General features: G+C 38.6%; 3 protein-coding genes across 4 annotated transcripts; all 3 read right to left on the bottom strand.

Annotated features, from left to right (window-relative positions):
* Window positions 1–829: 829 nt before the first annotated feature.
* LOC122769333 (arrestin domain-containing protein 3-like) lies at window positions 830–8,198 on the bottom strand. Its single transcript, XM_044025790.1, has 7 exons — window positions 7,844–8,198; window positions 6,498–6,545; window positions 5,607–5,667; window positions 4,920–5,070; window positions 4,395–4,491; window positions 3,124–3,380; window positions 830–1,963 (listed from the first exon to the last, which is right to left on the bottom strand). The coding sequence occupies exons 1-7, from the start codon at window positions 8,196–8,198 to the stop codon at window positions 1,673–1,675; spliced, it is 1,260 nt and encodes a 419-aa protein (XP_043881725.1). The 3' UTR covers window positions 830–1,672.
* Window positions 8,199–9,290: 1,092 nt separating this feature from the next.
* On the bottom strand, window positions 9,291–15,324 carry LOC122769334 (arrestin domain-containing protein 3-like). The gene is made up of 6 exons (XM_044025792.1): window positions 14,805–15,324; window positions 13,838–13,898; window positions 13,298–13,448; window positions 13,099–13,195; window positions 11,183–11,439; window positions 9,291–11,082 (listed from the first exon to the last, which is right to left on the bottom strand). Exons 1-6 carry the CDS (start codon window positions 15,058–15,060, stop codon window positions 10,825–10,827), a joined length of 1,080 nt encoding a protein of 359 aa, XP_043881727.1. The 5' UTR covers window positions 15,061–15,324; the 3' UTR covers window positions 9,291–10,824.
* A 1,091-nt stretch (window positions 15,325–16,415) lies between these two features.
* On the bottom strand, window positions 16,416–22,900 carry LOC122769335 (arrestin domain-containing protein 3-like). 2 transcript variants are annotated; one of them, XR_006360422.1, is made up of 7 exons: window positions 22,534–22,900; window positions 22,379–22,448; window positions 21,474–21,621; window positions 20,789–20,891; window positions 19,967–20,232; window positions 17,966–18,980; window positions 16,416–17,930 (listed from the first exon to the last, which is right to left on the bottom strand). XR_006360422.1 is itself a non-coding variant. In XM_044025793.1 (6 exons), the coding sequence occupies exons 1-6, from the start codon at window positions 22,802–22,804 to the stop codon at window positions 18,879–18,881; spliced, it is 960 nt and encodes a 319-aa protein (XP_043881728.1). In that variant the 5' UTR covers window positions 22,805–22,900; the 3' UTR covers window positions 16,416–18,878. The 2 variants fall into 2 exon arrangements, 1 of the variants encoding a protein (XP_043881728.1); XM_044025793.1 differs by having other exon boundaries at window positions 16,416–18,980.
* Between the last annotated feature and the right edge of the window lie 1,150 nt (window positions 22,901–24,050).

The following is a 24,050-nucleotide window of genomic DNA, read 5'->3' as shown; positions in this document are numbered from 1 at the left end:
TGTTTTTCGAGGGTTTTTTTTTCTTGTCTGTTCTTATGACTTTTTTTTATTCAGGTTTTAAATAATTTTAAAACATTTATTTTTTCTTCCCGGTCTGTATTTATGAGTTTTTTTTTTCCCTTGTCTGTTTTTATGAGGTTTTTTTTATTCGGGTTTTTTTAAAAAAAAAGAAATCTCGGGGTCTGTTTTTGCGAGATTTTTTTCCACAAAAGTCGACAAACTAATAACAATTCCACCAGTATTACTTAAAGACAGGAGAATCTCCCAATGTCTCAAACCCAAAGCAAAGTAAAACTGGATTAAACTGAACAACAAGGACATCTTTGCTTTCAATTCAGCAATCAAAACAGGAAGCTTCTCCACTATCTCATTCACTCAGAAAAACTGACACCCCCCACCCACAAAACATCTTGTTAAACAGAATCTCATGAAAACAGAGCCTTTTTAAAAATTATTTTAGGTGAATACAAAAGGCTTCCGTAAATTAGTGTGAACTCCAAGTCTTTTCAAAATTGGTAACGATTGTGAAAGTTGCGTAGGATCCTTGAAAGGATCAACAGTTACACACAGATGAAACCATAGTGAACTCACACACTCAAGTGACCCCAAGGAGCCTCATTCACACCTCGACTCAGGTGAAACCAACAACCTCAAAGTGGGTCCAGGTGGGTGAATGACCCACATTGACTAACTTAACGAGTCTCTGGACAAGTTTCCAAAAAAGCAAAACAAAACCTGGTTCTTCCCACCAAACTCAAACCTAATGCTTGTGCTTCTGTATCAGTGCGATTTTACCCCATGAATAAACAGCCAGCAACGGAAGACAAAATGTGGTTCGATCATAATCAGCATTTTAATCATAACGCAGTGTTATATTTAAGAAGGTTTTTGGTCCGCTGATTTACACGGTAACAGCTGAGAAGAATGACGTCACGTAAAAACAGGTATTTCCGCTCGTGCGTAGATTTCCATCGAGGTCACGGAAACAAAGTGGTTGTGTAATGACTGAGAACTATTATGAGTCAGAACTCGGAATTCACTTTCTAAAATGTGTCACATGCTTAGGTCAAATGACAGATTTCTCCAATTCATGCCAGAATTTGAGAGGAGCTTCACTACTTTATTTTTGTGTCATGGCTCCTTTATATGCTGCACTAACTCTGGATTATCAGTGCTCAGGAACCAGATAATAGTCTGTTTCCGAATTGGAATCAGGAATACATCATTATTCTAAAAAGGGATTAAGTGCTTCTCCACTAAGAGGAAAAAACTATCATTCACGAGCCATAAAAAAAAACTAGAGTACTAGAATCAAAATATTTAAAACAAAATACTGAAAAACAACAATTATAAAAGTTATGCTAAAAAATCTGAAAGGGTTTCAGAGATTTCTAGTTATTTCCCAGAGAAATGTAATGGAGAATAGACAAAAACAACATTAACCACAGCACAAAGAACCTGGCGTATAAAATGAAAAATGTTAGTGACCATAGTAACGTACCAAAACAGAACATTTCTGTTTTAACCGTGTACTTAATTTAGGTGAATAAGTGTTTTTGTGAGAAATCCTTGGTTCCACTTTAGCAGAAAGTCACAAAAAAGCAGTGTTAACGACAGATGAGTCATTATCAGATGCTTCAAAACTATGCATGAATCACTAATCACTAAGTCACTAATATTTATTACCAAAATCTGTCAATGGAGGGTACATCCCATGTGCTCCGTAGGGAGGAGGGGGTTCACATGGTATAGGTGCTGCTGCTGGTGGTGGCAGCTGAGGTGGTGCAAAGCCCCAGGCTGCTGGACCTGGAGTTCCATAGGAAACAGTCTGGAATCCAGGTGCAAATCCAGGTGCAAAGGCAGCGGCAGCTGGAGGTGCCACAGCAGGAACCTCGGGTGCCGCAAGGATTACGACGGGAAATTTGATCTCGGGGTCCGAAGCATATTTGACGTCAAGATAGACCTGTGGAAAACATGGCTGGTGTTATATGTCGCTGGGATTTATACACAACAGGACAGCCCTTTGTTGTAATGAAGGGAAGTTGTTGGATAAGTCTGGATGCAATTATTTGGATCATAGCTACCCGTCAAGTCAACCTCTAGAGCACATTTAAATACTATCAGAGTTGACAAAAGTGCTCTACAGAGTTAAAGGTATAGCAACGTCGTATAAAACATAAAAACAATTACAAATAGCAAAATAGCCGCTGAGATCTGTTTATCAAATTTAAAAGCACTGTCAAAAGGGACGCCAAGGCTTTTAACTCGGATCAGGGTGAACAAACACTATGACTTCCGTTTTGTTCGCGTGTAGGTTAAGGACATTTAGCGCCATCCACGTTCTGTCATTAACGCATTGAAGTTAGGGCTGCAGAGAATCCATATTCCCCCCCCGCCCCCACGTTTAAGCAGCAGAAAATAAATATTGAAATATTGATCCCAAAGGGCAGCATGTACAAGGAAAATAGCATGGGGCCTAAAGCGGAGCCCTGGGGTACACCACAAGTGACGGGGACTGTGCACACTCTTATCAGTTCCTTTTTCCAAACACAGCTTTTTTAGCTCAGCTTTTTGTAAAATTCCGATTTCTTGTTCTCCATCCTTTCTATTTCGACATCGCTCACTGCCCAACCAGTAACGACTGAATGGGAAGCCAATAAATGATCTTGTTGTCACACATTATCAATTAACGATCATGAGATAACAGACCGTAGATGATTATACCGTGATCTTGAGATTATTGCGGTAGCTATTGATATTTGCAAAAACACAGCAGTTAGGGAGGACGTCAGCTATGGAGGAAGTCTTTAATGCTTCCCGAGGACAAATTGATCTTCATGACTGCTCCCTCAAACCACCTTCAAATGTGTTTTTTCTGAGAACACATTCAGAACACATACACGGCGTGTGTTCAGACCTTTACTAACGCTGGCTGCTTGTGATCACATCATTCAGAAAAGGAGGAAATCGTGCTTTGTTATGTTTTCAAGAAGCAGGACAAATCAAGTTTCCTTTCTATTGCACTGCCACGTGTTAAAAATGTGATGTTTTGACTCAATTGTGAGCACCGTCTATGGTATAAAAACACACATCTGTGTTGCCTGTCTCCTGCTTCTTACTTACCCTGAGCCTGTGCTCTGCTTTGATGATTCTGCAGTTGTGGATGGAGGGCTCCACATCATGAGGAATGGTGATGATCCTTGTTACCGTTTCCTTGGAAGAAGGGGGGATGGGATCTCCCACCTCTTTCAAGAAGTCGTCAGTGTTGAGTCTTCTCTTGCCCCCCGCAAAGTAGCTGTTCTTTTTGTACAAACAGAACTTGGGCTTGATTGGACGAGTGGAATTGTTCTGGATGTGAGCGACAACTTTTAATCCTTCTCCTGAAAAAGAGACCCAAAATCACCATAACATAGCAGTAGGGCAGTAATCGACTGGGGGGTGTGTATGATATTTTGTTGCTGGCAAACTTTGCATTTGAAGTTTTTCCCACCATCTATTTTTGTAAAATGCTGCTACACTGCTGATGTCTTTGACATGGATGTTAGAGGAGCACTGACTGTAGCCTAAAATGATCTTTGTTCTATCTGTCTCTTGTGGGTTGGACTAATCCAAAATAGTGAAAACAAGGAAGGGGGGTGTTCTCTGAAGACACACTGTTACCTGTGAAACAGGGGTGTTCTAAAAACACCCCCAAATTAACCATAGACTGTATGAAATTAACACGGCAAAAAGTCGACCAATCAGAATTTGAGTCGAGCCAGAACGTATCGACTCATAAATTGACGAGTCGACTGGGACTCTACAGCCCTACATAGCAGCACATGTCTGCCAATATCACCGTTCGGACTAGGTTGTTTTTGTGAGTTGAAGATTAAAGCTCTGTTTCACTCCACCTGCCTGAACATCCCAGACACCAGGCGCTCCAAACCTCAACCTGAGCCATGGCTAAATAAAGTGCAAGAGAGCGGAACACAAATGGGAAAAAGGACAAGCTGCAGTCTGGCCTCCAGTGTGATACCTAGAAAGGAAACACTCTTCTGAATCCACGAGTTTTCTCCAATTTCAGGACTATCTCCCAGCCTCAATTCCTTTCTAAAATGAATAGTGTTCTTAGCCAATTAAAGGACTTTTTAAGGCTATTCTTGAGGTGTTCTAGTCGGTCTTTTACAACCCTTCACAGCGCTGAATCAGCACTTTTAAAAAGGCACAATGTATACACTTAAGCAACATTTATTACTGAAGTTGCATGTTGAATATCCCTCACCTCACCCATCCCTTCCAAGTATGTTGGAGAACCTATGTACATATTGTAAAAACATAGTTGTCCAAAATTGCTGACTATGAATATAAACGGTCACTGTGTTGCTATAAATAAAAATTATTAACGTTCTCACCTTGGAAGAAGCCTGTTTTTTCAATATCGACATCCATGGCTACAGTTCCTGAATTGAATAACTTCATCTTCTTGTCCTTTGACTCGTGCTGTGGTATCTGAAAGGAACAAACGCCCCAAACATTTGAATTGAACACGTCCACGTCCGATACATGCCTGAGCAAGTTTAACAAGTGTGGTTTTCAAATAATTACTGCAAAACACAAAAGCCTCTGAGCTCACATTTCTGGACCTAAAACATCTACGTCTACAGGAACACATAGAAAGGTGAGAGTGAGAGGGATTGAGGATGTTGATAACAACTTCCTGTTGTGTTTGTGAATGTGGTTTGATGTTGCTTTCACATAAAGAAATAAGAGAGACAATGCTTCACATGAACACAACGACACGGATGCCCAGCAACTCAATCCAGAAAAACGCAAAAGGTCACAACATGCTGACATTTTGTCTTGACCTGTCGTCTGCGCTCCCCCTGGAATGTCAGGAATGAAGCTGTAACGCAACACACACACACACACACACATACCCTCAGCTCGGAATCACCGGTGCAATCTTCGTTTGTTACAAATTTGAGCTTGGCCGTATCTTTGGTGGGAATCCTCATCGATCTGCTCAGCTTGGCTTCCAACAGATACACAATTTTACCAACAGACCCCTTGAAGGAGGACGGCATGTTCCTGAAACGCAAGCACAAGAAGCCGACGAACAAAGAGGCCGGGGAAACTAATTGTCAATGACAGATTTTATTTTGTATTTCAGTTACCTTTTAATTTCCTAAGAAGTTGCACAGATGACATATCTATTTGTAAAGTGATAACTAGCTAATGGGGTCATATTTGCAAACATTGACAAGAACAAATCAAAACAATCAAACAAACAGTATTAGATGATACTTCTATAGAGTCATTCTCAGAGACCCACAGGTGGATTAAGTAAGAGGTTTATTTTCCAGCCTTTAACTTTAAAGATTTACGTTAATATGAATTGCATAAGTGAACATTGCATTAATCGGTGGTTAACAGATATAAATTAATATGAGGTGTTGCAGAAATGGCAGTTAGAAATACATTATAGTGTGGACACATTTGCTCTTGTCAGGATTTACAGTATACTGTGAGCTCGGTTGCAAAAGATTATCATCTTTACAATGTTTGGGACACACCGAATTAAAGGGCTCCTTCATAAAAGCATTCAGAAAGAATACAGTACATACTGTAGAGGGAACTGGAAGGTGAATGGGTAAGAATGGCAGCCAGGGGCGACAACACTGCTGTCTGCAAAAACCAAAAAAAAAGGCAACAGGAAATGAATAAAGACATACAGTACAGGCCTTCTCAGACTTTTTATACACCAAGTACCACTTGAGAAAGTATTGAGCTCTTGAAGTAACGCCATTATCACCAACAGTGGTGAAAATACTGAGCTACAGACGTTTCACAGGAGGCAGATTTATTCCCAACAAGAGAATTTACTCTCTCATCCTCACATATACTTCACACACTGGTGTAGTGACATTAGATTAAGATGGAGTGAGAGATCAGGTGCCTTTATTATTGTTATTATTGTCACTCATGTCATTTTCTACACCCTCCGGGCAATTCTTCAGCTCCACTCAATAGAACAGTATGTTCCGATTTTCCCCCAGAGGAAGCCCGCGTACCACCGGTGGTACACATTCCACACTTTAACAACACACAACTTAGAAGATTTGCACCTGGATCATTAAATACCATATACACTGTTTTACACCTGAAAAACGGGTTGTTCAGGGGTTTAGTTACACTTTAATGTTAATCGAGACTCATCAAAGACAACGTTTCGTTCTCACAAACAGTCCGTGTGTGTGTGTGTTTGAATAAAGGGGGCAGGGGGTGCACGTCTGGGCCAATCATGCCTGGTCACATGAGAAGAACGGATTTGCAAGACGCATTTTAAATAATGCCAGGTGTACAGTCATACAGACAGATGTGAACAGTGGAGTAGGTATAAAAACAAACAAGAAACTGGCTCCTCAGATCACTAGTCGTAAATACACTTAAAGGCATTTAAAATAAATAACTGAGCAGCTGCAGCAAAGGCCGAGACGTGTCTGTGAATTACTTACATGTTTCTCCATTCTGGTTCGACAGAATCACTCCTTCTTCATCAGAATCTGAAAAAAATAATGTAATATTGTCTTTTTTAAAGAAATGGTGATTTACTGTGGATTATTTCATGATCTCGTTCATGTTAAGAGGGCTCTCTTTACTTAGAATACTGACAAAAGGTATAACATTCTGTTGATAAAAATGTTCATCGTCAAAGACTGTGTTTTACTCCTGAGTGAAAGTTGAAGAAACTGGTTCATTGTGGTTTTTAGAATTCTTTATTTTTTTAAAGAATATTTGACAAAGCTGAAACTTAATATCAATTTTGTCTTTATGTACTTTTAAGTGTTTTACCATAAAAGTACATAAACAACAAATCAATACATATTGAACCATGGCCACAGAATGATGTCGAAGCATTTTTTTATCAGCTGATTTAAAACAATGAAATTCCATGTGAAATTTAGACTCTTACAATCTTGTTTTAAGTGGAGAAGAAAAAAAAAGAAATGGTAAGTTTTACGGTTTATATTCCACATTTACTCTGGATCAATGTAGTTTGGTTTAGGGACCATCAATGAATTAATTACCAATTGAATGGGAGTTAAATGCATTTCTTGCGAACCACTGACGCCAAACTTATCTCATAAGAAAATAACACACAATCCTTGTCATTTCAGTACTTTAGTTCAGTACACTGTTTAATATTACAGCTGTACAATATGGTAATTAATTAGGACACATTATAACTCACATTTGGATCTTAAGCATCATTTTCAAGATGCAAATACATTAAAATACTGCTTTGTGTGTGTGTGTTTCAACAACAAAAATATTTTTTATCATAATACTGTGTGTAATTATCACAATCTTCACTGCAGTGACTTGTGACCTTGTCACCTTGAATACTGAGCTCGGTCATATTGTGTTTTTGATTATTCTGCAATTAATCACACAGCCTTATTTAATGTGTCTACCAATATGTTTTTTTTGCAATATTTATACCCATCCATTAGGGCTTCAACTAACGATTATTTTCATAATTGATTGGTCCATAATGATTTCTTTGTTATATGGAGCAAAGAAACCAGTAAAATCAGAAAGCTTTTTTATCAAATTTTATTTGTTTTATTATCAAAAACAATAACACTCAAACTGACTATTAAAGTAGTTGACAATTCATTGAGTAATCTTAAGTAGTAAAATATAAGAACCACACCCCAAAAAACATTACTAACTCATAAAAAAGAGGTCTGTTGTGTTTTGTAGGAGTTTGGAGTTGGTGGGAGTTTGTTGACGGTCCCTAACCCGAACCTCAAACTAACTTCCCTGCGGTGCACAACAAACAACAAAGCTCACTTACCTTCGCTTTTCTCCTCTCGAATGAAGTAATTTTTCAAACTGAAGTACTTGTCCTTGTCTTGGTAAACAACCGTGGTTTGGCCGTACCTCTCGGTCCACAGTACACGGGCTTTTCCCTTAAATTTCACCCGTAAACTACTAATGTGGCATTCTTTAGCCACTTCCAGCGTGACGCGACCAGTGACCCAGTCGCCCACCCTGAACGTGTCGCTCTCATTAGGAGGATCATAGGTAACTTTGAGGCTTTTCACGGTACTGGACATCGCGTGCTGGTCTGTGTCTGCACGTCGTGTAAGTTCTCCTTCGGTCCAAACGAGAAACAGGCAGCAGCAGCTCCGAGCTCCAACATCTTCCATGGGTGTGTCCTAATCCTGAAATTCGACTCCCCTCGATCCTGCTTCAATTTTAAAGGTATGTTTGTTTTAATTTTACTTTCTCCGAGCATATGTTGGCAGCAACACAACAACATTGATGTATAACGGCTACATTTCTCTTTAAATTAGCCCTTTACGTGTATTTTAAGGAGCTTTTTGGTTAGTTAGCTTTTTGGTGGCAGCCATTTTGGACCACCATGTTTTTAATTAGCCCCAAATAGATTGACAAAGTAGAGTCTCCAACACACTTGGAATGGTGAGGGGTGTTCAGCTGTGTCATGCAACTTCACCATTAAAGTAAGTTACTAATAAATGTCTACGCACAGTAGCTTTGATTCAATAAAGTACCCTTGTGCATTTTTAAATAAATGTATTGTTTCTATTGAGAAAAGTGATGCAGTGCCCTATAATGGTGCTTTTTCCATGATACAGCACAACTTGGCTCGGCACAGCTCGACTCTGTATTGTTTGTTTGTTTTTTTGTTTGTTTTTTTCCATGAGTGATAGTCCCTGGTACTTTTGTAGTACCTGGTATGTACTAGAAAGGTTCCAAGCTAAAAATGTGACATCAACAGACTGCTGGCCACTGATTGGTCAGAGAGTGTCGTCACTGGAAGAGTCATGAGTGTGACATACGACACAGGAATCAAACTGAACAATGCAGAATCAGTTGGAGATCAGTTAAATCTCCAACATTTAGCAAGGAAAGGTCTAAAATCTCAATATTTAACTGGCGAGTAATGCTGTGACATAACCTAACTAATACTAATTTCCTCTCCTAAGACTATTTCAAAATAAAAGCCTGGCTGTGTTTCACTCGTTTAATGCTATTAATGTGAGGGTGTGAAACTGTTGCTCTGATTGTGTCATCACAACTGGTAATATCACAATTAGAGCTGAGCAAGAGTACACGTTGAGGCCACCTGTGAGAGGATGTCGCAGGCCAGATAAAACTGGATTGTGGGCCAGATCCAGCCCCAGGCCCTTACAGATGTCAATAATGAAGAGTGAGCTGAATTTTCCTAATTTTCTTGGTCTCAAAACAGTAGCTTGAAGACTCTAGTCAAACATGTTTTGTCACAGTAATTTCTTTATTAGTAATAAAACAATATTTTAATGTAAAGTTCAGAAAGTGGGGATCCACCATCATTACAGCAGTCCACCATAAGGTGCAAGTGCACCTGGCTTAGGAGATGGCACTTGAGTACAGGAACTTCTCTGACAAAAAAAATAAATATATAAAATAAAACAAAAATCTAAATCAAAACAATAGCTAACCCACTCACACATTGTGAAAAAAACTGCTCCCATTAGTAGTAAAAGACACATCCTTCTGGCCGTAATTGAAACCTTGTGACAAGCATGACTCATTCAGGCTCAATTCTCCAGCGGAAAGAAACGTCACACACCATGTGACTGAAGGGTTATCATCGCTTGGTTATCTCTCTTTTCCACACGAGTAAAATTACATAACTGCCTCGACCCAAGATCACTGACCACATTAGAGCGACAATCTAAAGCCAGGAAAATATAACAATGGAATATTTCCTAACAATTATGAATGAGAGTTTATGGATCCACAGTGTTGCCTTTGTTTCATGATGCCACAATTTGTTGTCTTTTTTTCAGCCAACTCCATACCGGCATCACAAAGGAGACAGAAGATGTGTTTAAAGAAGCAAGAAAAGACTGTGTCGACCATGTGTGAGGTATTTCAGCTCAAGCACAAAACCATAAACACAAGTGAAATAAGATATGGACTTCATCCTGTCTGTGATACAGAAGCTGATGGATGATTCAACAGTTGCCCAGAAATGCTGAGACTGGACAAACAGCCTTCAAGTAATCAGTAATCAATTGGTACTGATTAAGACAACCCAATAACAGCCCCATACTGTACTGTTTTTAACTGAGCAATCCTTCATTCATACTCTTGAGAAATCAGCAAGAACTGGCAAGAAGACTGGAAAGTGTAGCGCAACATTAAGCATGCACAACAAAAACATGGGCAAATGACGAAATTAACATCACGTGCACCCTGATGGCGGAACTCTCCAGACACAAGGATGTTGACAGTGTGACCTCTGCTCTGCTGAGTCCACTCAGTTTCCCACAGTCTCGATACACTCCATTATTTCACAAGATTAACCACTTTCAACTTTGAAATCCATATCCATAAATAATTATGCAAAATAATTATGAGATATTGCCTTGTTTTCTTTTTAAAACCAGTGAGACTTTGGTACTTTTACATTTCTCAGACATGATATTTTGTTGTACAGATGCTGACAACAGGAAAACGATCAGGTATCGCTGCTAACTGACCTCACAAGACTAACTTACTTATGCAGTAGTGGTCACTGAGGTGTTGTTAATAAATAGATGAATTTAGGTGGACCAAAAATGGGTTGTGATTATCCAATAGAGTGTGTGATTGGAATTTCTTACTTTAATATGTACAAATATAATTTTAATAACCGCACAACCTCACCAGTAAAATCTAATCATTTCGTAAATGCATCATAACGTACAAATTCCATCCAAATCCAGCATTGACAGTCTGACAAAACGTGGCCAAAGACATAACCTTCACCTTAATGTGACTATCTTAGTATTTCTTATCATAGCCATTCAAGGTGGGATACAACGCATAAGAGCCATAGGCTGGAGGTGGGGCATAAGGGTTCATGGCTGGTGGGTTTAGTAGGAAGTCACTTCCTCCTGGCATGCCTGGGTTTCCAAATGCATTAAATCCATAGGGAGAATATTCCGGTGGTTGTGGCTGTTCACCCCCTGCTAAAGAAGGCACGATGATTATGGGGAACTTAATCTCAGGGTCCGAAGCGTACTTAACATCCAGATACACCTGTAGTAAAGCAAAAAAAAAAAGCCAGTGTCACAAGCTGTACTGCTCCAAAAATGTGCACATTATGGAACATATTTTGGCAAAGAGATAGAAAACACACCCTGAGTCTGTACTCTACTTTGAGGATGCTGCAGTTCAAGATAGACACTTGTGTGGTGGGAGGGATCGTGATGATCCTGGTGACCGACTGACTGGTAGAACGTGGAATGGCTTCGCCCACCTCTTTCAGGATGTCCTTGGTTTCGACCCTCCTCTTTCCCATCGCAAAGTAGCTCTTCTTCTGATACACGCAGTACTTGGGGTTAATGTCACGAGAGGATTTGTTCTGAATGAAGGCCACAACTGTGATGCCTTCACCTGGAAAACAGAGGAAAGCATTTAACCTCTCTATAAACAATACTCCAATTAGTGTAGGACTTTCACCTCACTATACCATAAGTATGCTGATATGTACAACTATATAAAAAATATTGTTTGATTTTCTTAGCTTTACAATAAATTCACTTCAATTTCAAATCAATTTTATTTTAATAGTGCCAAATCACAACATACATGGCACTGTATCTGGATCCTGCAACCTGCAGGGAGGGTAAAAAGCGTTTATTCGGCCACTATTTTGTGCTGCTGTGCTTCTACAGCCACCTCAGTGCACACCCACTCCACTAACTCACAAGAATGAAATTCTCTTCTCTCTATAATATTGTGCCTGACTATGTACAGTGCCTTGTGATAATGTATGTTGTGATTTGGTGCTCTAATAATAACAGAATAGAATAGAATTTAATTGAATTGAATGTAGGCAGCTTGTGCAGACCTTTCAGAGAAGGGAGTCACAGCTGCGGTATTTATGACACTTTTTTATGACTTTTTCTGCCCAACAACCCTCTAGTCAAGAGAGTGTGAGGCCCTAGTGATAGGAGGCACAGAGTAGAACAATGAACACAAACGCGGGGGGGAAGCGGAAAGTTAAGACACATGTTGCTGCATATATGTTACAAAGACACTCTTAGGATCAATTCCCATATCAGTGTATCCTCTGCCACAGCTGAAAACAGGAAGGACTTATATTTATTCTTATTTATCACCTTCCTGTCTGATTCTATTACTGTTTATAGTGTCTGAATTCTGTTGTGACATAATGACACAATGACAATAAACCTCTGATTTTCTACATTACATTAAAAAAGAGCACACGTAAACCCTATTTAAAATTAAGGACTAGTTAAAGGACTAGTAAGATATGTTGTTTTTTTGCTGAACTGCTCACTCCCTCTTTGATTACAAGTATAAACTAGGACCACTCATAGGACTCACGGTCATGAAAGGGCGCAGCAGTTCCCTAACCTCTCCAAAAAGTGGAATTTTAAAGTAGTTTTCCTGCCATTTTAATGTCAAATTTGTCAGAACACTGAAGCCACACCTTTTGACATAGAGAAAATCCTTTGATAACTTTTTAAACTTTAACTAAAGCATATGGACCGAGTTTGACGCTGCTAGCTCAAACGTGCAAGTTCGACTAGCCATTTTTATTTTTCCAAAATGGCGGACTTTTGGGTGGGCATAGCTAATGGAAGTACATAAGAAATTTGTTTGGAATGATGAAAGCAACGAGTGCACCAAGTTTTGTTAAAATCAAAAAAACTATGAGTATGACTTAGACATGATGGAAAAAAAAAATCAAAAATGTAGTATTTAACATCATTTTGGCCACTTCCTCTCATGTCAGAAATTCCAAAATAAAATCCTCAAGAAACTTTGGTGCAAGCCCGACAAACTCACCAAATGTTGGCCAGGATGGGATGGCCAAACACTATGATGCAACAAAACCACTAGTGCATGTAAAAGGGGAACTCTGTTCTCACACTGAATAACACAAAGAAAATGTGCTTTTTGTATGAATATGTATAGACATGTATCTTATGACCATATTAAAGTCTCAGGGACCTTTCGTTACACATGATCCAACTAGTTTTTACTGTGTCCCACTGATAAGATAGTGATGATCTGATTAAGTACCTTGTTTGAAGCCAGTTTGTGGAATATTCACATCCATTCCCACCGCTCCTGATGCAAAGAGCTTCAGTTTCTTATCAATGATATTGTGCTGTGGAGTCTGACAGAGAAAAATTACAAACATTTTTAGTGTTTCTTCTACACTTAAACACATTGGACATGGATTATAGGGCTTGTGTTTGACTTGTGGGACGTTGTTTACCCTTAGTGCCGGGTCACTGATTGAGTTTCCTCTGTGGAAGACAGTGAAGTGAGCCTTAGCTTTGCTGTCCATTCTCATGGGCCTGCTCAGGTTTGCCTCCAGCGAATACACGATCTTCCCATGTGAGGCTTTAAAAGAGGACGGCAGCTCTCTGCAACAGCCCAGACGAGTGACGTTAAGTGCTGTACACCAGCCGTGAAAAGGTCATTAAATATAAATCAAAGCAAAAGCTACGGCGTTTAAATTATGTGTTATTTTTCTTTTATCTGACCTAGTACAGCAGGTCATATACAGTAAATATCGAGCGTCAGCAGGTCAGCAAACAAGCCTAACATTTAAGTATTTGTACTCAATTTGTTCAATTTAATTCATACATTTTTATTTTACGTTGATGGACAGTTACGCACTTTTTTGAGAAGCTTAACCTTTCAAATATGACATGGAGCCCAGCTGGAATAACCACAGTCATGTGTTGAAAGATAGTTCAGAAGCAAAGTGAACAATGTACACTATATACCTGTTATATACACAATAACTTACTGTGCTGGAATCTGAAAGGTGAATGGATAGACATGCCAGCCGTGCACAACCGCATTATTGCCTGAAAAACAATAAATAAATAAATAAAGCACAGTGATATTATTATATGTAAGGTTTGCAAATCAAAAGTCAGTCATTTTGTTAATGGACGGTTTGCACTGCAGCCGTTTTGACACATTTTTAGCAGGAAAAGCAAACAGAGAACCAACATTTACTGCAAAACCGAGGAAGCTCAATAGAACTCAAAGCAATTGTTCTTCGATTAATTACACGTGTGATTTTCCTGCCATTGCTGTGAAATAGCAGAAGTGGAAGGTTGAAGATCAAGCTTCTTATGAATGTTCTCTTTATGCAGATGAACAAAATAAAACAGTCTGTATTTATATAACACTTTTCTAATCTTTAAGACCACTCAAAGCTGCTTTAAAGGACACTACACATGTATACGCAGTCATAACCTATTTATCATACATTTTCTTGAACTGAAATTCTTAAATTAAAACCGATAAAGCATATTTCATTCCTTTATTTTATATATCTCATTTAACCTTCGCTATATTAACACAGTAATTTACAGTTAAAGAATTAAAGTTTGCATATAAATGTATATAAGAGGATATTCAGATGTGATGTTTATTAAATATTCTATCACTACCAAAAACAAAATAGCCATAACTTACACTCCCAGATAATTAGAGCTGAAACAAATACTCAATTAATCGGTTTGGAGCTTTTTTCATGACTAAAACAAGATTTCTGATCGTTTTAGTGTCTTAAATATGAATATTTTCTCAATTTCTTTGCTCCAGATAACAAAGAAATCATTAAAAGCTGAATCATTTCCGGGTTTGACAAAGACATTTTATGGACCAAACGATTACTCGATTATTCGAAAAAATAATGGACAGATTGATGGATTTTGGAAATAATCGTTAACCTCTGTGAATGAGATGAGTGTTGCACTTACCGTGGCTCTCTGGAATGATGAACTGCTTGATGCTGAAGTACTTTTCTTTTTTATGGTATGTCACAGAAGTTTTCCCATGGTTTTCGGTCCACTTCACTTCTGCTTTTCCCTTCATCTTCACACTGATTGACTGTATTTTGCCGTCGCTCTCCATCTCTAAGGTGACTTGACCCGTGAGGCGGTCGCCGCTCATGAAAAAGTCCTCTTCGTTGATGGGATTATATCCCACTGTAAAAGTCTTCACATTACCAGCCATGATGGTGGTGTTTGCTGTGTGTAGTGGCTACTCAAAGCAAGAGCTTTACGAGAGACACGTAAAGCTCTTGCGTTTAGATAAACTTGGTTAATAATTAAACCACCAAGACTTCCAAGTAAATCTCGCTTGGTTTGTTTCAGACAGGCAGATGATGAAAACAATAATTCATGACTGTGTGGAACAAAAACTGAGGGTTAATTGAGTATAGCACACATGGTCACGTGAGTAAACACAGTGTTTAAACAACAGTGTTTCTGTTTTTGGTAAGTGTGTGTGCCACTACTCTCATTACATAGGTGTGTCCAACACGTTACACAGTGATCATGAGGGCTAAAGTTCAAGGCGTTTTTGTTATTAATGTCTCTATAAAGTGCACATGATAAGTGCACCATCAATGTACCCTTATGAGCACTTTAATGCCAAGTTATACATATTTTTTAATGAAATGTATGTAGGATTAAACCATCTGTTAGTCATATTTCTTTATATTAAAGCATACTACATTCCATATGTATAGAAATGTGAAGTGAGAGCATAAACAGCCATTATTACTTATTAATTATCCGACTGATTTGACACAAGTATGTGTTTCCTGCCTTTACAGCTCTATCCTAGGTGTTTCCTTGATGACCTATATTTTACAATTGTATACCTTTTGGATATTTTGGAATTTCTCAGAATTTAGACAAATAACGACTGTGAAAATGTGTGTTGTCGTGAGACGCTTGTATAGCACTTACTGAAGGGTCTGAGGTGTGGCGTGTATTAGAGCTGCAACGAAGGATTATTTTCATACTGGATTAATCTGTCGATTATTTTCCTGATTCATCGAGTAATCGTTTGGTCCATAACATGTCAGAAAACGTTACAAAATGTTGATCAGTGTTTGTCAAACCTGGAAATTATGATGTTCTCGAATGTCTTATTTTGTCCACAAACCAAAATTTTTGTTTTTAATGATTTCTTTGTTATCTGGAGCAAAGAAACTAGAAAATATTCACATTTGAGAAGCTGAAACAATCCGAAAAATTGTATTATAATGAAAAAAAGCTTCAAACCGATCAATCAAGTTTCAGCTCTAGCGTGTATGTGTGTGTGTGTGTGTTCCTGTCATAAACACTAACCTTGTCAGGACTAGTTGTCCTCATGGACACCAAAACCTGGCCCTTAGTTTAAGGGCTAATATTTGAATTGGGGTTATGGTTAAGGTTAGAGTGAGACGATAAATGTTCATGGTTACTGTTCATTTGCAACAGAGCTGTCAGTACATAGTCGAGGTGTGTTTTACAGCAGCTCAACACACCTTGACAAATAAATAATACATTAAAAACACATACACACACACAAAAACCATATACCATTATACCATTTTCTTTTATTCTTCTAAAAATGACATTCTCGTAAAACTGTGCGGGTGGATAGAATTGTAAAATCACTGACATTCATCAATGACAGAAAGGCCTTCACTCTTGCTGGAGAGTCTGGACAAGTTCACTCTTGGGTAAACCAGCGTTCCAGTCACAGGTTACAAATTGTTTCCGTCAAATCACCTTCAGCTGTGACAGACTCTCTGCTGCTGAGGCTAAAATAAACACCATGCAGGGGTTTTACTAGTCTTATTCTACTTGATGATGAGAGAACACAACATGGGAATGGCAGATTTTACATTTAAGCTGTCTATTTACCAAGATTTTGGTACATTGGGAGTCATTATGTTCCAGTTAACAGGGTGTAAAGAAGCGTAATGACTAGCATCCGACACTGAATTGGCATTTTTGGTAAGAGAGCACAGCAAAAATCCAGTTGAGAAAATAACCCCAAAACTACCATATAACCTTATTATTACTATTATTATTGTTGTATCCTCATTATTAATAATAATAATAATAATAATAATAACACCCACTTCAGTAGGCAACATGAATATAAAAGGCACTGAGGTTACACACAAGCTCCCCGGCTACAGTGGCTGTCAAGGTGTTAGTGAGGACTAAATTAATATATTAGGAAAACGTGTGATAAACCCTTGAGTATATAATGTTAATCAATACAACTACATGCCGTTAATGTGTTTCTCAGTCTTTAAAAATATATGTAAACATGTTTAGTATGACTGACATTGAACTGTTATGGATTTATCAGTCAAACTCAAGGTGACGCCGGGTGTTTTCCTACATGTGCCACAGTTCCCACCCACGGCTAATAAAACTCTGAAAATAATAATACTGCATTCTACACACAAACTTAACTGCACCTTGTTACAAGAAGCTGCTACATACAAATACATGGGAGCATGAAAACAATTTCATGCTCTTTCACCATAAAGAATTGATTTTTAAGTCCATGGATGGTTAAAAAGAAAAAAAATAAGTTACAGAATTACAATTCAAACGTTTAAATTCAAACGTTTGTATGCAAAAAAAATATACAGCAGTTGTAGGTTTTTGTTCCTATGGATAAAAAACTCCCATAATATCAAAAACCAAGGTAACTCTTGAGATATTGCCTCGTTTTCTTTGAGTCTTTGGTACTTCAGGTTGGGAAACACGGTCTTAAACGAGGTTGTTCTACCTACAATCGACCGATTAATCGATTATGAAAACAATCGTTAGTTGCGGCCTTTGAAAGGAGCAAAATGAGATGGTATAAAAGCCAACCATGTGACATTACTGTGCCACAACCTTTTTTTATGTAGTCAGACAGAGAGAAATATTAGTAAATAACTTCTCTTAACACAATTTACACACAAAGTGTGTGAGAACAGTTGAGATGTAACACACACTAACAACAGTATATTCTATATTCTAGGATGGTATGTAAAGTCCATGTTAGGAGGACCAAGATAATTCAGATTCATGACGTGTTAAACTCTTTAAAAAAAAGGGAAAGGAAGAAATCTTTTCACCTTAAAATATAGTAAGAAAAAAAAGGTATTTTCTTGTGTTTTTGCATCGCAGAACACATTACATCATAAGGTCATTGATTACAGAGATGCAAAGCTCCCCCTTGTGGCAAGATAAAATCAATCCTAGTACATACTACATCACTTTTCACATCAATAAATGCTCTTGATTAAGTACTAATAACATTCAAACTGTAACATATGTTTGCTTTTAGGCTACGAGTGACCTTTTAACATCAACAATAATATACGGAATATGGCAGTGTGACGATGCGTGTGATGCACTGTAACTGTTGACTGCAGTGGCGGCTCATCAGTAGGGGGCGCTAGGGCACATGTAAAGTTGCTAAGTGTTGTACTTCCTTTATCTTTGGGCATAAGAGATACTGTACAAGCTTATACTGTAGGTCGCAGATTTTCAGCACTCGAAATAACTTCTTTTTTTAAGTTGCTTTAGACACAGAAGTCGCTTAGAGAAAGGGAGAAGGGGAAATTTAGTGTGACGTAACAGTTGGTACATCGTTAAACTGCATCTGAAAAATGCCTTTTCACGCACTGTGCCCCCCGCAAAAATATCTCCCAAGCCGCTACTGGTCAACTCATAACAATCAGTGCATAAAAAGTTGGTAAAACCCATTGAATACATGGGGGAAATGTAGGATGCACAGACATGCAAAACAAAAATAGTACACTTGTGGGAAGAACAAGAAATGCATACATGAAAGAAAACCGTATATTTTTTAGGACAAAGTCTGTAAAAAATTTTTTTGGCAAAAGTTATCCCTGATATGGGAAATCTGATACAAAAAACCCTGAGGAAAAACTGAATTAAAAAGGCCATAAGTGAGAGAGCACAGTATGTCGGCATTTCCTCGTTTACATCTGAAGCAACTCCAGACGTTTTTTGTAAATGTACTCACGAATAAACGGGGGGTTCTTCAGTGTAAACAGGAGTGTCGCACAGAATGATGGGAAACATGACTATGAGGTCCCTGGCACAGCAAACACTGAGGCTCACCTGCAGGACACACAAGGAGACAATCAAACAATCACCCACATTTGTTCAATTGTGTGCGCACCTTAAAGCAATCTTCCAGCAAAACACAAATATTGTTCTCACGTGTTGAGTCAGTCAGCTAATAGGTAAGGTAAAAAGAGGTTATGCAAATGAGGAAAAAACCTCTCTTTAGGAATTAACAAATGAGATCTTACTAGAGAGTGACACCAGAGACTAGAAGTAGACCAAGGTACCTGACAAACGAAATACACCCAAGTAAAAACTCCACATCTTTGCTACCATGCTATCAGTGGCTAATCTGTCCCACTATGTGCCGCTCTTTAAAGTCAATTTTTTCTTTAAAAAACATAATCTAAAAACCTTACATCATTTGTTTTTGAAGAAGACCTGCAACTGGTGACTGACTAGTGACTTAACTCCTTTGCAAAAGTATTTACTGAGGTTATAAATGAAGTGCGATGTCGGCTCATTTTCTGGCAGACTTCAAACTGACCCTCCATGAATAACTGCTCCTGCCGCTCTACATCCCCAGGCTTCAACTTTCAAACCAGAATACTACATTCCAGGGTTCCCACACCTTGGTTGACATCAAATTTGAGGGTTCTTCAAGGACCTTCCAGTACCAATTCCCTCAAATTCAAGGACCGAATGTGCCGAGACAGTTTAAGATGGGAGGGCAACTTATAAGAGCCACTTTGCCAATTTTTTTTACTTCTTTCTTGCACAAAATTCAAGCACTTTCAATGACCCATGTCTATTTCAGGTGATTATGAAGGGCCTTTAATATATTTTTTCAAACTCTCAAGATTTCAAGGACACGTGGGAAACCTGACTTTCATTTTCAAATACAGTCTGTCAGCGTAAATTCTTCCTACTAAGTCCTCCCTGATGTGTTAAAAATATAATCCAAGCCTGCAAAAGTCCCAAAAAACAGCTATTCATCAGCAAGAAGAAGAAGAGTGAGAAGGATAAGCAACGGTACCAACCTCAATCCAGTAACTCAAAACAAGGATGCTGCAGTTGGAGATGGTGAGCACTGCGGACGAGGGAATAGTGAGCATGATGTCAGTCTGCACATAGCGGGTCCTGGCATCGATGGGCTGATCCGTAACTGACGCCAAGGTCTTGGCGTACATCCTTCTGTGGAGCTTGTTGTCGGTGTAGTAATCGTGCTTCTGAATGAGCTTCACCTTTGGAGTAGCTGTTCGAGATGATTCACTGCTGAAGTTGCACGATATTTTCACAGTTTCACCTGAAGGAGGAACAGACAGTGTATGGATGTGGCTATTACTGGGAGTGTACTGACATATACAGTATATATTTATATACATATATATGTATAACAGTATCAGTTATCTGTCTGATACTAGGCACATGTATTTGTACAAGTGCTGAATTTTCAGCTTCTTAATGTGAATATTTTCTGGTTTCTTTGTTCCATGTTACAAAGAAATCTTTAAAAGTGAATCATTTTGAAAACATCATCATTTCCGGGTTTGAGAAGCACAGCTTTGGAGAAGGTTTGCGCTCTCTGAGTGTTTCCATCTGGTAAGTTGTGTTTCTGCCCGTGTTTGTGAGCAGCATAACTGAAAATGTTAAGAATGGTTTTTGATGAAGTTATCTGAGGATGTAGGTTGTGAGTGAAGAAGGAAATGGTCAGGATTTTTTGTGGTGATCTTCTGGATTCATGTTGTGGGGAAACGGAGCAGCCATGGCAGTAATTTGCTCTCTCTAAGTGCCTTCAATTATCTTTGACACAGTAGGATGGCTGGATGGATGGTCTAATGGATGGCTGGATGATACAGTACCAGGAACAAAGGCTTTCTTCTCTATGGTGACCGTCATGGCGAGGCGAGGCGAGGCACACCACAGGCTGCACAGTGTCATTTGATTGGTGCCTGAGAGAGGAGCCTTTAAATGAATAAAAAAACAAACAAACATTAGTGATGGAGGTGTGGTGGAATACCAAGACAAATAAATGCATACCAACACATGCACCAATAGACATTATTTCAACATCGACCGTAGACCTCAAGTACCAGTTCCAATCATTTTTTTAATGGTTTACTGTTATATTTATTATATATAATTGTTATAATGGGCCACACAGTTGCTGTAGTTGTTACCACTCTTGCCTTTAATGCAAGAAGACCCAGGTTTTGCGATGCAGTCAGGACTTCTGCACAGAGTTTAGTTGGGTTTTCTCCAAGTTCTCTGGTCCAAAAACATGCAGATTTGAGGATGAGGCAAATTGGACACTCTAAATTGACCTTGACTCATGTGGAGGATAAAATGGTAGAGGATGGATGGATGGATAACTGAAATAAACTCTTCTCCACTTAAAAAACAGGTAGTACGAGTAGTATTAGTGTTGTGGAGATTTTGATTATCAAGTGAGATGACCAAAGATGAGAGTTTCTGGAGTGTGGAGATGTTTAGATTGTGCCTATGAATGTAAGTTGCTAATTTAAAGAAGGCCGAATAATTACTTACCCTCAGGTCCGGCTGGTTGGCATTATAGTGGTGTACAAAGTTCAGCTTTGTCTCAAAGTCCTTGGTGAAATGCCAGGGTCTGCTGATGCTCACCGTCAGGCTATACGATATATTTCCATGGATCCCCGTGAAAGACGACGGAAAGTCTCTGCATTGATGGAAAGCAATCGGAAAAAACAGACGAAGACAAGATGAGATGAGCTGTTGTTGTTGCAGTCTTTACTCTTCCATCCAAAAGAGGGAAGAAACAAAAGATCAGTCAAGCTCAGAGGAATCTCATGCCAACAACAGAGACCGAGAAATGACGTCAGTTATCTGAAGTGTCTTTCACAGTATCAGAAACAATGATCTCTTTTTCTGAATATGACCATAGAGCCATGGCTTTTTAAACTGTAGTCTGGATGGAGGGTGGGGCAGTTCCCATTACTGTATTTTAGACACACACACAAACTAGTGATGCAGTTGTGAAGCAGTTGTTTTCGGTGTAACCTAATCATTAGAATCAGTTACACCAGGCTCCTTAAATATTGCAATTTTAAACCATTTATTTCCTTTGCTAAATGTTAGGGATTTTTAAGTCTTTATAACTGATCTACAGTTCGGCATTGTTCGGTTGGATTCTCGCGTCGGACGTCGCGGTCGTGACTCTTCCATTGACGACACTCCCTGACCAATCAGCGGCCGGCAGTCTGTCGACGTCACGTTTTTAATATCGACTCAGCTCGCTTGAAACCTGGAGCCAGAGCAGGTACTGATGGAAAAGAAGAAGAAGAAAGTGTATCTTCCCGTTTGTAAGAGTGTTTTCCATGATTTGGAATGGTTTGCACTTCCAGGCCACCGTAGCCGGGTCATTGTGCACACCAAGAAAGTAAGAAAGTAAGAAATAAAGAGGTGATAATACACACCCATGAGGTAGCTGACATGTAAATGGGTACATATGTTTGCCAGGCTGAAGTTTCATGTCCCCACCAACAGCTGTGAGGGGAAAGACAAGACTTTAGTGAACAATGATTGTTAATTAATCAATCACTATCTTCAGTGTGTGCGCACACACACATACCAGCGTTTCCTTGCACGATGGCGCTCTTCAGATTGAAGAACTCCAGTTTGGCAGTGAAGTGTCTCCTGCTCCTCCTCTTCCGCCCGCCTCCCCCGGTGGACCAGTGGACGTGTGCCTTGCCTGTCGCAGTCATGGTGATCAAGCTGATCTTCGTGGGCTTCGCGAGATCGAAGGAGACGTGTCCCGTGATGACGTCCCCGCTGGTGACAGTGTTCTCCGCGTTCAGGGCGTTGAAGTTGATGTTGAAATTCTTGAAGGTCGAGCTGAACATCGTTGCGAAGGAGCGTGGACGTTTTAATAAAGCAAAAAAAGTACAAATCTGAGCCTCGCGTGTGTGGACAGTCGCGCTTTTTACCAAACAAAACAACAGTTGGAACAGTCTGCGCATGTGCACAATATGCGGGAGGAGCAGCCATTGTGCTGACCCCTTTGCTGCAGCCAGGGGGCGTGGCCACATGTCCTGGAATTCTGAAGAGAGACATTAAATAATAATAATACTTATTATTAGTTGTCAGTTTTGTAATTAGGTTTTAAATTGCTGTATGATTTGTATAATATGTAAAATGGATTTCAGGATGTGTTTACAAGGAATAAAACAAAGCCATGGCGTTTAAATTATGAGTTATTTCAGTTTTATCTAATTTTGATAAAAGATTTTTTTTTAAAAAACAACCTCAAAAGGATAAGATTAAAAAACTGCCTCTGAAACCAATGTTTTCCCTAAATCAAATGCTGTATAAAGTACCTTAAAGGGATACTTGAGTAAAAGTACCTTACCAAAAGTATCTTACCAGAAAATGAATTTGGTAGAAGTTGAAGTCACTTTTTATAATATTTATGAAGTCTTTAATAGTCTTAAAGTGTATGACATTTACTGTACTTAAGCGGTAGAAAATGGATGGAGGGATGGAAAATTTACTTAAATTTTTAGAGGTAAAATATTTTTAAACAGTGAGGATTTGATTTTTAACTTATTTTATTTAACGAGTAACAAAGATGTAGTAAAAGAGTAAAATTTCACAATTTATTTACAATTAACAAATTATTTTGTTTACAATGTGTACATATATACACATAACATTTCAGTATTTGCACTCAATGTAAATGTGTTAATTCTAATTCATAAATTGTCAACTATCATGATGGATAATCGTGCACTTTGTTAAGATAATAATGTTATCCTTGCATTTTCAAATTCACTGTTTTACAAAACAGGAAAAGAAATATAGTAAAACACATTATTATTTCTTGATTAAGATGTCAAATTATAGTTATTATTTGCAATATAAATTTGTGTGAAAGTGAACATTTTTGTTGATTGCAGGACATTTTTTGTCACAATGAAGGCAGAAAAATTCAACAATTTCAGTTTTCAATCTATGCATTTTAACCATGTAATTGTCCAACCACTAGATGGCACTAAATACTTAATTATGACGCTCACAGTGCATTGTGCAGAATACACAAACCATACGTGTGTTTTTGCAGACATCATGAAATAATTGATGTTATAAACC

Source organism: Solea senegalensis, linkage group LG5 (genome assembly GCF_019176455.1).
Source record: "Solea senegalensis isolate Sse05_10M linkage group LG5, IFAPA_SoseM_1, whole genome shotgun sequence".
Taxonomy (NCBI): domain Eukaryota; kingdom Metazoa; phylum Chordata; class Actinopteri; order Pleuronectiformes; family Soleidae; genus Solea; species Solea senegalensis.
The sequence above is the reverse complement of the archived record's forward strand: the minus strand, read 5'-3'. Positions and strand labels throughout refer to the sequence as shown.

What these genes read in the sequence shown, in the direction of transcription:
- LOC122769334 (XM_044025792.1), bottom strand. Translation starts at nt 15,060, where the DNA reads ATGGCTGGTAATGTGAAGACTTTTACAGTGGGATATAATCCCATCAAC. An exon ending in ACCTTTCAGATTCCAGCACA is followed by an intron (nt 13,449 to 13,837) that starts GTAAGTTATTGT and finishes GGGCTGTTGCAG; the next exon opens with AGAGCTGCCGTCCTCTTTTA. An exon ending in AAGTAGAGTACAGACTCAGG is followed by an intron (nt 11,083 to 11,182) that starts GTGTGTTTTCTA and finishes GCTTTACTACAG; the next exon opens with GTGTATCTGGATGTTAAGTA.
- LOC122769335 (XM_044025793.1), bottom strand. Translation starts at nt 22,804, where the DNA reads ATGTTCAGCTCGACCTTCAAGAATTTCAACATCAACTTCAACGCCCTG. An exon ending in CATCGTGCAAGGAAACGCTG is followed by an intron (nt 22,449 to 22,533) that starts GTATGTGTGTGT and finishes TTCCCCTCACAG; the next exon opens with CTGTTGGTGGGGACATGAAA. An exon ending in ACATGTCAGCTACCTCATGG is followed by an intron (nt 21,622 to 22,378) that starts GTGTGTATTATC and finishes CCATCAATGCAG; the next exon opens with AGACTTTCCGTCGTCTTTCA.
- LOC122769333 (XM_044025790.1), bottom strand. Translation starts at nt 8,198, where the DNA reads ATGGAAGATGTTGGAGCTCGGAGCTGCTGCTGCCTGTTTCTCGTTTGG. An exon ending in TCGAGAGGAGAAAAGCGAAG is followed by an intron (nt 6,546 to 7,843) that starts GTAAGTGAGCTT and finishes TATTTTTTTCAG; the next exon opens with ATTCTGATGAAGAAGGAGTG. An exon ending in ACCTTCCAGTTCCCTCTACA is followed by an intron (nt 5,071 to 5,606) that starts GTATGTACTGTA and finishes CTTGCGTTTCAG; the next exon opens with GAACATGCCGTCCTCCTTCA.